The sequence below is a fragment of the Trachurus trachurus genome (genome assembly GCF_905171665.1).
Source record: "Trachurus trachurus genome assembly, chromosome: 8".
Classification (NCBI taxonomy): Eukaryota; Metazoa; Chordata; class Actinopteri; order Carangiformes; family Carangidae; genus Trachurus; species Trachurus trachurus.
This window is the reverse complement of record NC_139905.1, coordinates 12987061-13004864: the sequence shown is the minus strand read 5'-3', so window position 1 is coordinate 13004864 and position 17804 is coordinate 12987061. Positions and strand designations below refer to the sequence as shown.

General features: G+C 40.5%; 2 protein-coding genes across 4 annotated transcripts in view; both read right to left on the bottom strand.

Annotated features, from left to right (window-relative positions):
• stat5a (signal transducer and activator of transcription 5a) overlaps nucleotides 1-1961 on the bottom strand; it is a 54367-nt gene extending 52406 nt beyond the window's left edge. For both annotated transcript variants that reach the window (XM_083977808.1, XM_083977810.1), the window contains exon 1: nucleotides 1708-1961. The gene's annotated coding sequence lies outside the window, so the exon portion shown is untranslated. The remainder of the gene's footprint in view (nucleotides 1-1707) is intronic.
• Nucleotides 1962-5350: 3389 nt separating this feature from the next.
• On the bottom strand, nucleotides 5351-17784 carry stat3 (signal transducer and activator of transcription 3 (acute-phase response factor)). Of its 2 annotated transcripts, XM_083977972.1 has the most exons (24): nucleotides 17533-17784; nucleotides 14139-14283; nucleotides 13566-13809; nucleotides 13351-13443; nucleotides 13136-13217; nucleotides 12908-13008; nucleotides 12416-12567; nucleotides 12115-12273; nucleotides 11619-11711; nucleotides 11467-11526; nucleotides 11336-11365; nucleotides 11147-11240; nucleotides 11006-11053; nucleotides 10779-10862; nucleotides 9983-10081; nucleotides 9731-9866; nucleotides 9584-9636; nucleotides 9409-9503; nucleotides 9089-9228; nucleotides 8785-9003; nucleotides 8655-8697; nucleotides 7661-7720; nucleotides 6673-6770; nucleotides 5351-6543 (listed from the first exon to the last, which is right to left on the bottom strand). In XM_083977972.1, exons 2-24 carry the CDS (start codon nucleotides 14264-14266, stop codon nucleotides 6503-6505), a joined length of 2352 nt encoding a protein of 783 aa, XP_083834098.1. In that variant the 5' UTR covers nucleotides 14267-14283; nucleotides 17533-17784; the 3' UTR covers nucleotides 5351-6502. The 2 variants fall into 2 exon arrangements, with proteins under 2 accessions (XP_083834098.1, XP_083834099.1); XM_083977973.1 differs by lacking the exon at nucleotides 7661-7720.
• Between the last annotated feature and the right edge of the window lie 20 nt (nucleotides 17785-17804).

Sequence of the window (17804 nt, the reverse complement as noted above, 5' to 3'; positions counted from 1 at the left end):
GAAATGACATTCTTCAAAGTGTCTGTGACATTTCAATTCTGTTTGTAGGCAAGCACAAACACAGGGGTCTCGATTCTGGAGTCGCGCCTCCCAGCTTTGACTGTCAGCTCCGTGTTGACCTTTATGAGCCACCCTTTCATGCTTTTCCATACAACACACATCAACGGGCAAAATAAGACACGACGAGTCCTCTGAGCGCTACAGCGGATGTGCCAAGGATACTCCTGTTGAATTAACACTCAACACCTTCAGATTTATTGAGATCATGACAATGGCGACCTGAGGAGAGCTGACACAGGCCAGTTAGGTTATTTCAGCATGTAAGTCTCAGTTTCTCTAGAGTGGGAAATAACTGTAGTGTTCAACAGTATTTATACTGTAGCAGTGTTATCATGCTGCGCTTTTAGTCTTCTTTTTTTATCTCCTGTCATAAGAATTATGACTGAATTACCTAAAGGTTATGAGTTACATTCATATGTCACACCCAAATTCCCATGACATCCATGCTTTTCATGAATCATCATTTATCACGGAGCTTTTTTTTTAACAATTTACACCACAACCGTTTGCTTGATAACTAAATCTTTACTAGTAAAAGTACAAGACATAACAGCAGTAAATTGATATTTAAATACCAGAGGAGACGGCAGCCATTCTGGAGAGGCTATTAGATAGGATATGTCAACTGGTTCTACTTATTAAAGCGCAGGATGCAGCCTAATTTAGACTAATGCACCAATTTTGTGCATGACAAGTCTTTATCTTTACAGTAATGTCAGCAGCAGTCAGACAAATGTCAGGGAGGAAAAAGAACAAACAAGACTTCTTAGGTGAGGTAAAGGTATAGCCCACATTAGCACCAAATGGAACATCCCAGTTATTAAGGTATAGGCTATTTAAACACAGGAGGACAGGTTGTCAGCCAGGAGTGTAGTGCCAATAGTGTGACAAAGGCAGTCTCTCAGTCAGGCTTTCACCTGTCAAACTTTTGAACTGTGTGTGCGTGTGCATGTGTGTGCGAGTGCGTGCTGCAGGTTATCTTAATGGTCCTGTTTCACCTCATTGCTTAACACAGGTTCACCTACAGAGGTAACAGGAGGCTGGTGGGAAGGCAGCACAACTTCGCATTAGTAGACAGACGCCGTTATTGACAGCGTGGGACCTTGCCACTTGTCATACGTCTTGTTTACGATTCAAAAGCAGTATATGGTAACGGGATGAAAATGGCAACAAGTAGCCTACGACCGCCGGCGGGTGACAGTAAACTCAGCACTCACACGCTGTCAGCCCGTTGAGGGACTATTATAGAAATAGATACCACAGGTAGACCTGCCTGTTGATTCACCGGCTTTCATTATAATAAAAAAAAGAATAAAAAAAAAGAGAGAGAGACAGGGAACTAAGACACAGACAAAAAAAAGAGGAAAAGAAAAAGTAACACACAAGCAAAAGCCGACAGGAACTGATATTAGACGCATCCAAACAGCGTCTGACGGGCGGCCGCCAGCTCCTCTCTGTCCCTCTCTCTCTCTCTCGCAGTTTGTTTACAAAGCGCTCTGAGAATAATTCTTTCGCAACGGAGGGGACAGTGAGCGGGACAAGGCGGAGGACGCTTCACGGTCCTGTCCTGTCCTCCGGCGAAACAACATGTTCAACTCAACAACAAGACGAGACGCGAAAACTGCACCGCACTTTATTACTACTCACCTCCGCGGAGCGACTTGGAGCTGCGGAGTCCTTGGCTTTCACATAAACTGCGCGGAGAAGAGGTGGTGGTGCTGCTGCAGCGACGTTAGCGACCTTACAACCCGGGGTGTGGGGAGGAGGAGGAGGAGGAGGGGGGTCTCTCACTCAGTCAGTCAGTCTGTCAGTCGGCTAGTTTCCAGCAGTTCGCCTTACAGTTCACTGATCTCCCTCTCTCTCACTGCGCCTCTCTCCCTCTCTCTCTCTCTCTCTGTATCTCTCTCTCTCTCTCTCTCTCCCCGTCTCTCTCTAGCGCGCGCTGACAAACCGCCCACTTCCGGCAGCTCGTGCACTCTGTCAGGAGTAACCTAACAGTTTCTACTGATTTCTCTCCTGGGGATGATTGATTTGGAGTCAGGGTAAACACAGCAACTTAAAGCCCCCTCCTGTCAGGTAGCAACAAGACCCAGCAACACCACAAAGTTTTGCACGTGTAGAGAATAATAGCCTATTCAATGTAGCCTATTTATTTTTTTAAATTTCATTTTATCTTATTTTGTCGTCTTTATTCTGTTGCTTATGGTATCTGCAATGTTTTGTGCAGGCCATATATTAGGACACTAAACAAAGCAAAACTATTACTTACCACTGTTAGGATAAATAGATAGGTAAGTCAATTGCAATAACCTTAATAATTAAAAATAATACTAGCACATAAGTGAATTGATGACTAATAAATGAATAGGCTACTAATAAATAGCCTAAATTGTACTTAAATTGGCCCCTGGTTGCAGCAGGTCATTAAACTCGGGTTCACTTTTCCCTGACTTGTTCTGATCAAAGCTGTTTACTGCTGAACTAGTTATTAGATTAGATGATTAGACTTAATCTATTCTACAGTGCAGTAAATCTTCTGTTCAACTCAGGGCAAAACTCGCTTCCTAATCTGTCTCCCCGGAGATCTGGAGAACAGCGACCCCTTCTGGTGAAAAATAAAATACAATTAAATAAAAAAGCTTGATGTAGTCAAGAAAATGTTATTTGTTCATAATTGTGTGTGTGTGCATGTGTGTGTTTTAAATACTTAATACATAATTGGGTTGTAATTAATGCTTGTTTTGTTTTTTTGCCCTTTTCCTCACCTTTATCAGTGAAATGGAAAGAGTGAGAGGGTGAAAAAAAGAAAGAGAGAGATGAGGTGGCAGGCACCAAAGATAAAGCTGCCAAAATTAATTAAATGAATTAGAGGACAATGTGAGCCTGAGGCACGTCCAGCCTATAGAGAGACACATATTGCTGGAGACAAAACACAATAGGCTGCACATAAAAGGGCAACAGGCAGCACATGAACACTTGTTGTCAACAGCTGGGGAAAAGATGCAGCCTGTTTATTCTGCTCTGTTGCCTTGTTTATCTCACACAATCTATATAGGTGACAGTTTACATTTTACTGTATGCAAGAAATTCTACAGTAACAAACATATAACTCCCAATATAAGAAGTACGGGTTCTTCAAAATTGCACCCATGCACCTTATGTGTGACAGTGCAGTTACAGGTAGTAACACAATCAACAAGAAACAACAGTCCACAGTTTGTTTTGATGTTGCCATTGACTGTGATATGATAAGAAAAGCCCCGTGTCATGCTGCAAAAAACAAAGGACTTCATTTTCCCACACCCGTGTCAAAAAGGCATTATTTATACACACACACCTACACACACACACACAGTTTCATCGATTCTCTAAATCGATTGGCCTCAGGCCAGAACTGAGGGGTGACAGTTGCTTCCTCAGACAGCTGAATCAGCAGCAGTGACGGTAATAGATGTTCATCTCCTCTAACCAGTCTGTGTTCATTTCCTATCACACACACACACACACACACACACACACACACACACACACACACACACACACACACACACACACACACACACACACACACACACACACACACACACACACACACACACACACACACACACACACACATAAGAGGAGACAGAGTGTGAGTGAAGCAGAGACTCAGTGATGCAGAAACTGTTCCTCTTTGTTTAGCTGTTGTATCTCAGCTGTCACATATTCTCTAAAATGATCTCATGGGAATCCCAGCAGTCACACCGCTGCCCATCACATCAGTGCTGCACTAGAGCAGGGGATGTAGTAGAGCTGCCCACACACACAATATGGGGTTTCCAGACAGGAAAGTCCAGTGAGTGTGAGTTGAGAGTTCTGACACCAAATATAGAGAGAAATGCTCTCGGCCTAAACAAAATAGGAAGTGTTAAGAAAGGTCATCTCTTGTCTATGAATGAATACTGAATGCAAGATTGAAATCCCAGAAACGACGACACATTTGTACTTCAACCTCAACCTGCAATTTGTTAGAAATAATTCATATCATTCAGCCCCACTTGAAGTTGTGTTTCTCTTTTTTTATTTAATTATTTGTTTGAATATCAGTGAAAAGAGTGCATGGTTGTTGTTTTTTTCAAGACATGGAACTGGTGTTTGTACCCACAGTTGTGTAACATCTCTGATTCATTTATATTTCATTCTTACAGTGGGTGGATCAGAGGCCTCCGTTTCCACAATCTGCACAATGTGTGAAAGTGCTTCAGATATTATCACATGAACCTATTTTTTAATATTTACTGTTGATACAAAACATACTTTCCTGGATGACCAAAAGAGCACTGTGGTGTCTGTCTGTATCTTTTTGAGCAGCATCACAGACCACGTCCAGATTTGAAAATGCGAAACAGAGCTGCTCTTCTCCAGCATCATTTGATCTGGTGCTTTATGTTCTTTACTGCTTTGTATCTGCAGCATTCAGGACCAATTACTAAATTACTAAATGATGCATAAATGATGAGACTGTAACATGCTGAATGGTTGAAGTCTCAGACAATAAAACATTAATAATGGCTGTATTCAAGTGTTGCAGAAGTGATCCAACATGTTGAACACCATGACCCTGAGAATGAAGCAGCTAAATGGGATTTAGCTGTTTTATATTTAATCGCTATCATTTAATTAGCGTTGGCGCTCTTCTTTCTCTAAAATGTCAAAACTCTTGAGGTGACAAATCCCATTAAAATCACACCCAGTGGGTTAATGCTGGGATGCATTCAAAAAACACGGATGTCATAACCACACAAAGCAAATCACTCTTAATTCATGAACAAGTCGTGCAACTCCTGCACAATCCAAGTTATTTTTGACCTGTGTTTCACATGCCACAAGGAAACCTTTCTGTTGCACTTGATTAACTTCCTTCCATCATGTTGAATTTTCCTTTGACCGTCACGCAGCTGTGAAGCATGAATATTAAGTACAAGCAAGTTTGCCATTTTTAACTTTCATTTTTTAGTTATTCATTTATTGCCCTTGTGGATTATTGCCAGGATTTTGCATGTGGTGTCTTCCTGTTATAGTATGGACATACAGTATATTATATATATATATATATATATATATATATATATATATATATATATATATATATATATATATATATATATATATATATATATATATATATATATGTATGTATATATACATACAGCATAGTACAGTAGGGGTAGTGCATATTGTGTGGTCTTCATCTTAAGTGGTAAAACAGCTCTGGTTCCTGTTTGGTCAGATAATGTTCAAGACTGAGTTTAGTGCCAACTTGTTTTTATTGCCTTCTGTCAAATCAGGAATAGATACAGTATATTTTACAGAAAACCAACATTTCTTGGCTTGACAGACAAATGCGTGGCTTGCATTAAACTCAACTCACTCAACTGTATGAAAGGTTAAAAGTCACCCGCTACACACACTACTGTGTACATTCTGTTAGAGTGAAATATCTTTCTGAAACATCCATGATTATATAGTTAAAGAGTTTGTCCTAAAATAAAAAAATGTTCATTACACAATTTATCTGATTGTGTCATGTGAATTCAGACAAAAGACGAGGAATAAGAATAATAATTTCAAAATGAAGTGCAATTCACACAATTTCAAATGACAGTATTTAAGTGGGATTGACACAAAAATGTTTTCAGAGCACCACTTATATCACATCATTACTCACAATACTACGAGGGGGAAAGAAAGCTTACAGGAAAATAAATTTAGAAGTGTCTGAAATTCCCTGTCTTTCCTTCTCTATACAATTTTAAAATGGTTATGGGAAATGTAAGAAAAATGCCATGTTGTGTAGAAAGCATCATGAAACAACCCATTTTAAATGAAGCCAAAGTATTTTGGAACACCTGCAACGATACATTTGGCAGGGAATAAAAATGCGACAAAACATACCATAAAAAGACCATTAAATGCATCAAAATAAAATCCTCAAAAATACATTTCTTAAAGCGCCATAGCTTATACAACAATAATTTTCATTACATTTTCTTATTCAAAGAAAATAACAAAGGAATTGGTCATTCCTTTTTAACAAAATACAATGTTCTCAAAAATACAATTCCTGATACTTAATGGTACTTAGAGACATCTACAAAGTTGGAGAAGTACTGTGCGGAGGGACAGTGAGTAGGTCAGTATCAATCAACAGATTCACACACTAAGTGTACTGTAGGTGTACAGTCAAAGGCTAAATTAAGTGGCAATGCCTTTTTAAAAGTCCCTACATCCCCATTCCCTACCGTGCTAACGCTGACACAGGAACAAGAAGCAAACTGTACAGGCTGGATGAGAAGACAGAGGCCAAGATAGATCATCAACAAACCCTCTATCACAACAACCGAGCATCCAAACCCCCCCTCCAAAAATACAAGGAAACTGGGGAAACTTTACAGTTTCTTCACATAGGTGATGCTACATCCATGTCCAAAGTGAGAGAATCTGTGGAAGAGATACAAACACGTTTGATCAGTATTAGTTATAACTCAAGATCTACAATATATTCTTTGAGAGGATCGCTTTGGTTTTAGTCTTGAAGCCTGTTTTTATATGCGTGTCTAACGCGCTCACCCAAATGGCCTGGATTTGCCTCAGCTTCGTTGTGCATCAGAGAGTCGAGGGTGCGAGGCGACATGGGGAACAGGTCACTGGTGTTTCCAGAGTTTGTGCTGTGAAAAAACAAACAAAAGAAAGAGGACGTGCTGTTTATTGTTATATTATTTGTTCAAGTCAAAATACTTTCAACATAAACTACTATGACAATATCTTTACCATCCCACTTCAAAACAAAAAAAGAAAAAGAAAAAAAGACACCTGCAGCTGCCACAAGTAAAAAGGCTGTCAGTCCACCAGTCTCATCATACTCTAATTCAGCATTCAGTGTCAATATGCAAAGTCATGAAGGAGAAAGAAAGTAGATGAGAGGTGGGATGGTTCTGTGGTAACACAACTGAAGTATTTAGACGTAAATAACCGAAATACACGACAAATGAAACCAGGACAGACTGGGCAGGTGTTGAGGATAAACTGTAACTTCCCTACTTTTATTCGAGGACGTACGAAGCACACTGACACGAAAAGCTTGGTTAATAACAGCTACTCTGAAGTTAATTTCATAACAGTTGTTGGTTAACACAGTGAGTTAGGTGGATCGAACAGGCCATTACTCAGAGCTTTCTTTAGTACAGTGTACTTTTTTTTGTTTCAGTCTTCTGTGGGACTTTCGTCTTGCTTTTTCTCCGTTTTTGATTTGTTTGGAAATCAAAAATACTCGTCTTATCATCGCTTTTCCTCAAGCTACCACAGGAAAAAACAGTTTGGTCAGTTTAATCCGTGATTGAAGAATCATAAATAAGATGTGTGGGAAACAAGAGTGTGACCACAATCAAATGAAAACTTGATGAATGGCAGTGAGATGCTCTTGAGTTAGAACCAGGAAAAGTGGCTGTGAGACACAAACGGCCATTACGTGAACCCACCCATCAAACACACACACACAGAGTGAGGAGATGCACACACAGCCCTACATGCCACTTTATCCCCCCCCCCGGGTTCCTACCCTGGGAATCCGTTCCCAAGCAGCTCACTGTCCGGCAAGTCCATGAACACGGAGGGACACCTATGGAGACAGGTCAGGATCTCACTGAGCAAACCTCACAACCCACCAGGACGCCATCAAACCCACTACCAACCAAAGCGCACAAGGCTGACTGGTCTGTGTATACACTCCTCTCAACGCACTTTGACCCTCCCCTCTTGCCCCCGCCTCATTTATTTTGCAGTTAATCTCAGATATTATGCAAATACATTAAAAATGCTCATCAATAGATATTTGGTGACAACACAGTGTTTCTAAATGTCTGCATTTGTAATAAAAAACAAATCTAGTGTTAGAATTTCATAGATTAGTTTTCTCTCTTAATGAAAGTTAGTTTGTTGTTTTGTTGCTATTCTCTTGTTTTAGTCATATTGGCTTCTGACCACTCCTAAAAAGAATCGAAATGTTAGGCTGATTAAAACCAAAATAAACAACAAACAAATTAAGCACAGATGTATCATTTGGTTAGGGTAAAATTGCTCTCTGACAGCTGAGGTTTTTTTTTTAGAGCATTTTGGCCGCAAGCATGATTTACAGAAATGAAAACACTACACCCAGATTATTTGCATACTGAGTATGAAAATTAATTCCCATCAACACAGGACCATCTGATGCCGGCAGCAAATTAACTGGATCTACAGAGAAGCTGCACACTTTGGTCTGAACAGTGTGATGGTTCCTCCAGTGACAGCGGTGACTCACAGCGAGAGTGAAAACAGCTTTGTTCTCTTTTCTTTGAATGTTTAGCAACAGTTGCTATACACACTAAAGAAGTTTAGAAAAGGGAAGTGTGGATCTTGAGCAGGAACAATCAGACTTTTGGCTTTATAAAAAGGACACACTGACCAAACCAGCCAACAATAAGAGAAAGGTAATAAGAGGAGGTCACTGGGTGGCATGAGACCCTCCTGTTAATTGGTATCTTGAAGATAAAGAGGGAGGGACAGATACTTACGGTGTTACACAGATGAACTTTGTCTTCAAGTACGGTTGAATAACTGACGGGAAAAGAAAATGTGTGTTATAAAATGCACACGTAATGAAGAAATGTAGTATGAACTGTTCTTCTTAGGGCGGTGACTTACTACTCGTGGAGTCTCCCTGCTCAAGCTCGGGAGCTGCTTCTGGCCTGCAGTATTTCCCGAAGGCTTCCTCTTTGGGGATTTCGGGGTAGAGGTAGACGAGCGGTGAAACCAGGATGTTGGTGGCGTCCATGATCTTGTAGCCCATGATGATGTCGGCGAAAGACATGCTGTTGAGCTGCTGCTTGGTGTAGGGCTCCACTGACTGGATCTGCGTCTTTCCTGTGGTCACATCAAGAAATAAAAACAAATAAAAACAGAAAATCAAGCCAATATTATGAAACTCATGAAGGTCCAAAACACTCACCACTGATGTCTTTCTCTACCCATGTAAAGGTTATGCCCCCCTCCTTGCTGCTCTCACTGAAGCGCAGCAGGAAGGTGCCAGGAGGTTTTGGACTCAAAATGGCCCTCTCCCTCTCCTTGCTGATGAATCCCATGATATACCTGTACACAGAGGCAACAGGATGCTGAATAAATACACATTGAATTTTAAAATAGTAACTCTATTTTAAAACTGTTGACCGCTGCACGTCAAAACGCTTTCTATAATACGAAAGGCAGCTAACAGCCAATTGTAGGGCGCTGCTCAGGGGACCTGACTGTAAACAAAAGACGACCTCTCACCCTTCATTCCACAGTGCCAGGATATACTTCTTCACCAGGTCAATGATGTTGTCCAGCCACACCCAGAAGGAGAAGCCTTTACCAGCCATGTTCTCCTGAAGAGAGGAAGGGAAGAATGACTCACACGGACTACTACTTTAATGGCAATACCACATGTGGGTGGTGGGTGAATTACCTTACAGAACTTGGCCCAGGTGATCTGACAGCCGGAGTAGTTGACACAAGGTCCTAAACAGACGATTATAAAATGACATTAGATTACAAGATGTTTTGCGACAGGGACGTGCAAAGTTTCTGGAGAGATTCAAGCAGGTTAACCCACCTAGTAATTTCTCAGCCAGTGTGGTGAGCTGTTCGATGGTCAGGCCTCTCTTGGTAGTGGAGGAGAACTGCCAGCTCAGCACCTCGGCCACCTGGTCCCATGTCCCCACTGGAGGCTTGGTGAAGAAGTTCACGTTCTGTGCAGACACATCCAGGAAAAACATGTTGAAAGACAATACCATGTTTTTCTTCTGACTGTTATGTTGAACCACGCTGCCCTTCGGCCCCTCTCCAACAGAGGGTGCTGTCTTACCTTCGGGTGGTTGGTGAGCATGTTGTACCACAGGATGGAGGCCCAGGCGTTGGGCATCTGACAGATGTTTGAAATGACAACCACGGGCAGGGAATGGGTCTGCACAAATGAAGGAAAACATCCCTCAGTATATCTGTGTCTTCTTTTCTTTTAAAAACTTTCATTTTTGTTTCCTGATGCAAAGATGGTCCTGCTTCTATTTCACTACAGTATCTTAAACCCTTATAAAATCTATTATGTCAAAGTCACATAAAATACACTAAATGCATTTCATGTTTAACCTGCCTTTACAACAAATACCATCAGTCTGTTGGAAGTCATGTTTTGCCATGAAGGAGAATAATATTTGTAACAGATCCTGGAATGTTGCTTTGTGGCTGTCATGCGTATTTACTGTCAACGGGAAATGAGGAAGTATATAATGCATGACAGATACATGAAAGTTGAACTCATAATTTACTATTGTCACTGTGACTAGTACTGCATTTCCCAAAAAGAATCAGGAAGAGCTGTAAAAATTCAACTTCAGCTTCAAAAGAAATATTCTGTGCAGGCTACTCTGCCCTCAGCAATGTCACTGGGGTCAGGTCAATAAATGGATTGATGAGAGAGCTTTATCCTTCAGTAAGAGTTCAATTAGAGGGTAAGCAGGAGATGAGATGACTCATTTGTCTGGTGACTTTCTTTGTATGAGGTGCAAAAGAACACAATGTTATTTAGTGAGAGATATTTCAGTTTAGTTTTGTTGACGTCCGGTTTGACATTAAAACTGAGAAAACAAAAATGTGATGCGTACCTCCAGATCAATCTTCAGGCCTTGGTGATAAACTTCTGTCTCAAAAGTGATAAGATGCAGCTCTTCTGTGACAATCAGAGAGGCCTAGAGAGAACAGATAATTAAAACTATATTGTAGAAAAATGTATATGTATCTCAAGTTCAAATAAAGCCTAAAATATTGCAGACAATACAGCACTCAAAAAATGCTTTTTTGCAATAAATTAGGCGTCAGGAAGAGAACTCACATCACTGTTGGTCCGGCCACCATTACCACACCTCTGTTCTCTCAAGGTCTGTAATAAACAGGAAGTCAGTGCTCCATAGCAGGCCTTTATCAGAGAACATCATTGCTGTTACTTCTCAAGAGCTTTGCTTCTCTAACTCACCAAGTGTTTAAACTCTGCTGACAGGCTGCCATTGTTCGATTCCTCCATGTTCATGACTTTTGTGTTAGTGCCGAGGATGTTAAACTTTCGAGACCTGAGAAGATCAAGTACAACAGAGAGTGAGACTTCTTTCTAAAACATTACACAGTGAATACTCCGGCTCAAAAAACGTCGTTCTTAAAGGCATACCCTCGAATTGCAGCCACATCACCGGATTCCCTGAAAAATAAAACATTGAAAATCAGAAAGACAGTAATTTTACTTCTCCAATGAATTCAGCGTCTTTCTGATCAGGACATAACATAATTTAAAAAACTCACTTGTCAATACAAACTTTAATTTTCAGCTGGTAATTGAGTTCAGGAAACTTAACCAGTAACCTGGAAAAAGAGAGAAGATTTTGAGCACAAAATTCATCAGTATTGCATTCCCCGTGATAGCGAACAGATAAAATGTTGCCATGAATATTTACCTGACTTTATTTGTGAACTGCACTCCTGTTTTGATAACCAGAGGTCTGTCTGGATGCATGGGCATACAGGGCTGCCTTTCCACCACAAAAGCACTACAAGACAGAGTGGATCAGGTTTCAGACAAGATTTTCAGCAAACTTCAGAACATATGGTGAAGATAACCTAAGGTCAAAGGTCCATCTACTGATGAGACTTATCAGCTTTCAAATGCATCTCACATTCAATGCATAGAGCTGGCTCAGATGCTATCACATGACCGCAATGTAAACTTGATCTGAACCTGCTCAAATTTGATCTGAGCCAATCCGTTTGCAGGATGAAGGTGAGATATGGCTGAAAGCTCCATATCATTAGTAAGTTGTAAGTTTTGACCATAAATTCTCTTCATCATAAATTGGACCCAACAGGTTAATAGGGAACATCCATGCAGTTCATAGTAACACAAGTAAATACTGTCTGGGTGGATGCACAGTAAAGATTAAACATATGTTGTACCTCTTCATCAGATTTCTGAACAAGTCCACGATCTTCTCCTCCAGGGCAGGCCGGTGCTGAATGATGGGGTCTCCTTTGTAGGACACCTTCTGCTGAAGTTCCTCCAACTTCTTGATCTGCTGACGAATCTGGAGCTGAGACTCAGCCAAGGATGTGATCCTGGTCAGAAAATGAAGCCCAGTACAGTTCAACAGCGGACCAGGAGCATGTATGTGTATGGTTGGCTTTTTAAATCAAATTTGATAAGATACGTTTTTAATTTAATTCCATGATTAATCAACATAATTTGCTTCCTGGTTACCATGTTTCAAGGCGATCCAGGCAGATGTTAGGTGGACCTCCGATGCAGGCGATTTGCTGTCTTCTCTTCCAGTCTGCTAGCTCTTCATCTGTCAGGTTCTTCTGCACATAATCCATGGCGGTCAGCAGCCCTCCCATCTCTGTCACAATTTGCTGCAAGAAATGAAGCACAGCATATGTCAAGCACCGACACTCCTTTTTACGCCTTTCTGGCATCTGCATCTACCATCTGAAATGAAGCAGATGACAATGACACATGTGGTTTCACAGGAGTAACTGAAGAAAACTCCTTAACAGAGCCACAGTTATTAGTCAGAGTGATGAGGTGATCATTTTACATTTTCTCCTGAAACTTGTACACACTCAAATATACAAGTGCACATTGTGATACTTTACCTTTTTTGTGTTTGATCAATTATCATATTCTAGGTTTTACTTCAGTCAATGCAGACTGTTACACATTTTTAACTCTAACAAATAGTTAGACACCCACCCTCCTGAGCTGGTCCAGGGCACTCAGCATCTGTTCCAGCTGAGCCATCTTCTGTCGTGTCGCAGCTGCCTGACTATTTCCATTCAGGTCCTGGGACAACTCTGTAAACAGGGCAGACATGTCACAGGTCAGCTGACAAATTCAGATGTAATTAATCTATAATGAAAGCATTTTAATAGTTGTTATTCTGAGACAGTGTTACACAGCATTACATCAATGTCAACATACCTCCTTGGCTTTTCAAAGTCTTATAATTGAAGTCAAAGTCATCTTGCAAGTTCTCAAGCATTTTCATCTTCTGTTCCATATCCTGTTGAAAAATATGACAATGTTTTACATATGTATTTATAACAAAAGTAAGGTAACAGAGTGGTGAGTTTATACTTATTTTTAATATTGCACATGAAAATAGTCAAAGCAATGAGTCTCTGAGAGAAACTAACCTGCACCCGCTTCCTGATGTCTTGTAAGTTGTGCTCCAGAATCTGCTGCTTCTCTGTCACAACCGTCCCAGTGGGATGGGCTGCCTGGCCATCCTGCAATGATAAAAAAGAGATACTGCCATGTAAAACTATTGTGCCACCCCACTGTAATTAATGGCTTTTTTTTTTTACTGGATAATAACAAAAAAGCTAGGTTTATGTCACTGTGCAGCTACCTGTGCAGCAGATGTGGCAGTCTGCAGGAGCCTCTGCTCCTCCCATAAGCAGCGGGCAACAATGCGGGCAATATCCATTGGCTTCTCCAAGTACTTGCTCTGCAGATGCTGTTTAATCCTGCGCAGGTTATGCTGGTAGAGTACATTGTTCTCCTGCAGGAATCGGCTATATTGCTGGTCTATCTCTCCCAAGAGATTGTGAAACACCAGTGTAGCATGAGACTCCTTGTTGGCAGCGTAAGCCCTGTTAAAAAAGAAAGAAGAAGAATTAAGAATTAATTAATTAATTAATTAATTAAGAATTAAGATAAATATATAAATACAATGGAATCATCTGTGATCCATGATATGCATGAGATTCCTGTAATGAAAGGAGGAAGAAAATGAAGAAGGCATAATAAGGAAGATGTTAACAATGAGGGCTGAGTGACAAAACCTTTTCATGCGGTAAGCCAGTCATGGTGCATGGCCAACCGCCAATTCAGAAGGAGTGGAATATAATAATTCATAATAATATAATGGCATATGCTGGCAAACAGGAGAGATAAATCAAGGAATCGGATTATTCCTCACCAGTCTTGGCTCTCAATCCAGGGGGCAAGAAACTGCCGTAGCTCCATGGGGAAGCTGTCGCTGTACAAGTGGTAGAGCTGCTCCAGATACCTGGTCTCCAGCTGCTGTAACTGGTTCCACTGGGCCATCCTGAGTCTCCTCGAGTCTACATAACAAACAAAAGATATATCAACATAAATGAATCTAAGCATATATAGTATATATTGCACTTATTAACAGTGTGACATCCTAATTGAGTAACAATTGAACTGACCGGACAGAAACAGCTAAACTTATCGGTTTTCTCTGAAAGTAATGACAAGCCCTCGAGAAGCCTCCCTTTCAGCAGAATCACTTCCTGTTCAGTGAAATGCTGCGCCTCCACAGAGAAATGTAGGCCGACACGAACAGCTGTCAACTCTCTTAGTAGACAAGAGTTAATGATCTTCCGTCTGGGTTTTGCCCCAGTTGTATACACGAGAGAAAAGGAAAACCACATTTCCCCTGCTGAACTGCTACCTTAGCTATGGAATTGAAACTAGAGGAACATTTTCTTCGACACACAAAGGGTCGGCTTTTTATGTTTTCTTCATATTAATTTTCCTTCAGAACAATACAATTTGAAAACATGCTCTAAATAAACCTCATTCGGTTGCTTGCAGAGACAACTATTGTCCATCTTAGGCAGGGTCTGCTACCTGTATCATCTTACAGCAGGCTGCACTGTTCCCCAAAGGGCTCTATCCACTTTGCACAAACAATGACCAGACAGTGAGTGGAACAAAGAGTTGTATCCTCTGCCATACTGCTTTGGATGATAGACTGAACCTTTACACTATCATACATGGTCTGAATACTTCACTGTACAGTCAGAGTCATTGTGCAATACTCAGTCGTGTTGCATACTCAAGTGTCTTAAAATGTTGGGGTTGAATTTTATCACATCTTTGAACACTGGTAAATGATGACTTGTTCCCAAAGAGAAATATGACTGCACTCTGTTACCAGGAGCCAAGAGGACAGAAAGTACAGATATCATAGATAGTGCGGTTGCTAAAGATTTACTACAACCAACTCTATTTGTGCATTACTCACTGCACTAAATAAAACTCTTCATTACTTAATTTACACACTTGTTCTGCCCAAACCCCATTTTTATACTTCCGGGGGTCAGAAAAAAGAAACTCCTCTCAGTATGATCTGCAGCAACCCTCTGCAGAACCACTTCTATACAGCCTTGATGTTTCCTTTACAGTTAATCATGTCTTATCTGACACAGTGTCCAGAAAACTGAACTTTAAAAGCTCTACAAACACTGCATTTATTGCAAGGTTATGTAATCTACATCCTTTCTTTCACCTCGCAGACTTTTAACAAAGGGCACATGCACAGGTGCGCTAACGATCACTTTACGTCCCCACCTAAATGTCATTAAATGAAGGGCCATAATTAATCTCGTTAGTTACACCTATGTTTGACTCTTAAACATGTCAACAGAAATCAATGGTGGCTCAGTGCAAGGCTGCAACTCATTGTTTCAAGTTACTTAACTATGTCTTCAAAGTTTCATTAAAATCAAGTCAGTGGAAGAAAGCCACAAGCATCCAGTAAACAGTTGACTTTTTGTTGCAGTTCTTTACACTGATAGCACATGGGTAAGAGTCTTATTTTTCGATCGTATGAGGCTAAAAATGTGACAGGTTTGCAGTGAGATAATATGTTCCTCTTTCTTTAACAAATGAAAATGGTGCATCTGCATGGTGTGAGTTTCTGGGCATGTGAAAACCTCAGGAGGCTCACATCAAAAGAGTAGCTGAGTCATCGTCGTCTCTAAGGATACATTCAGTTTCTCTATCATCTGTATTAAAGCCAACTAGTTTCTATTGTTAGTAAATTGTGGTTACCAGCACCTATCTCAACTTGATACTTTTTCAAACTTGTTCAAATTCCTCTGATACTGCAAAGAAACCAACACCTTCTGTAAAAACCTTCTGTAAAACATCTTGCACACTTTCAGTTTTACCTTGAATTCCAGTGTTTTTCCATGTATCGAATTGAATTACAAAGTGGGTTTCCAGTAAACTCACCACCTAAATCGAGTGGCTGAACTGTTCTGATACACACTAGCAAACTTCTAAGAACTGCAGGATTATTAATGACCCAGTTAGTACATCCTTTTCATATCACACACAACTGTTCAATTCAATTATTTTTAAATAATTTGGCACTAGGTTAATTCTACATAATCACTGGATTCAATGGGTCCAAACTGACTGTTTTATTAATCACCTATCATCATACCTTGTCTAGGGCATTGACGTTATAATTGAGGGCCAGGAGTCCTTTCATGAAAACTGATCCATGTACAACAGTTAAGGTTTTTAACAAACACCATAACTTAGATGTATGCATGTTATAACCAGTTGAGTTTTGATACTCAATATGTAATACTCAATCAGACTCCTTACAGTGTACAGCACATTGATTCCTTAACTCATGTCACTGATACTCCAGGAAGTACTTCCTGGAACAACAAAGAACCCTTTAACCATGCTCACTTTCCAGTTTTATAGTTTCTTAAACACAGTTGAGGATCAAAGACCTCCAGTGTATGTCATTAGGCCAAGATGTATTAATTTCATGACAGCCATGCTTTCGATCTAGGACATGTATCAGTCAATAAAATAGGAGCTTATCTGATAAACAATATCACTTTGACTCCGCAGCTGTACTGCCTGCAAGAAACGTGGTATCGTGAAACTCTGCCATGCAACCCACAAATCACAATCATCGTGTAGCCTACATACACAGGTGTATGTGATTTTATCTCTGAAATCTCTTCGTTGGAAAGGAGGAAATTGATGCTAGGTTTAATCAGACATGTTGGCAAAAGGCAGGGAGGGAGATGGGCGTGACAATTCCGTGCAAACACAAAACAATGACCTAAATTTGATTGAGTCCAAATAAAACAGTTAGCTTATGCAAGTCTAAACACTTCCCGTAGGTCCAGTTGAACGCAAATGAACGTATTACATGGCCAGTATTTTATTAAGAAACGACCCAGACCCACGTGGAACATAGAAAACAAAAATGAACAACACCAAAACTGAGAGCTACCGAGAAATAATACTAGCAGGTTCACGTGGAGCAGCTGGCCTGACTTAGCTTCAGTTAAATGGATTCGACTCTTTTAGTACTACTTATAACCACCATGGTCACAAAATGGTTTCTCCAGCATGAATAACTTATAACGTGGCTACTACAACGATGCAGCTGTAGTTCAGTTGTTATGGGTGGCAACGTTGGCCATGCAGCAAAAGCCGTCTGCTGTGACACACTAAAGAAAAAAAAGAACTGGATTTGAGAAAAAATATTTAATACAATGATAAAAGCAGAAGTCGGTGTTGTCGCTTACCTAAGTTAGCTCGTTCTCACTCCTTTGGAAAGTTTCTCCGAAGAAAAAAATGTATCCGTTTCTACTGAAAAACACTGACAATAACCGTCAGTGACAACTTTTCCAAAATAAAAACAAACTGAACACCCAATATCGAGCAAAGGGACAGGAAAAAAAAGGTCGCAACTCTTTAATTCTTCTGGCAAGCTCGAGAAACACTTCTCCCAGACACGCATAAACCTCTATACCCAACCCATCACCTACATTGCAGTCTTTCCAGCCAGACAAACTCC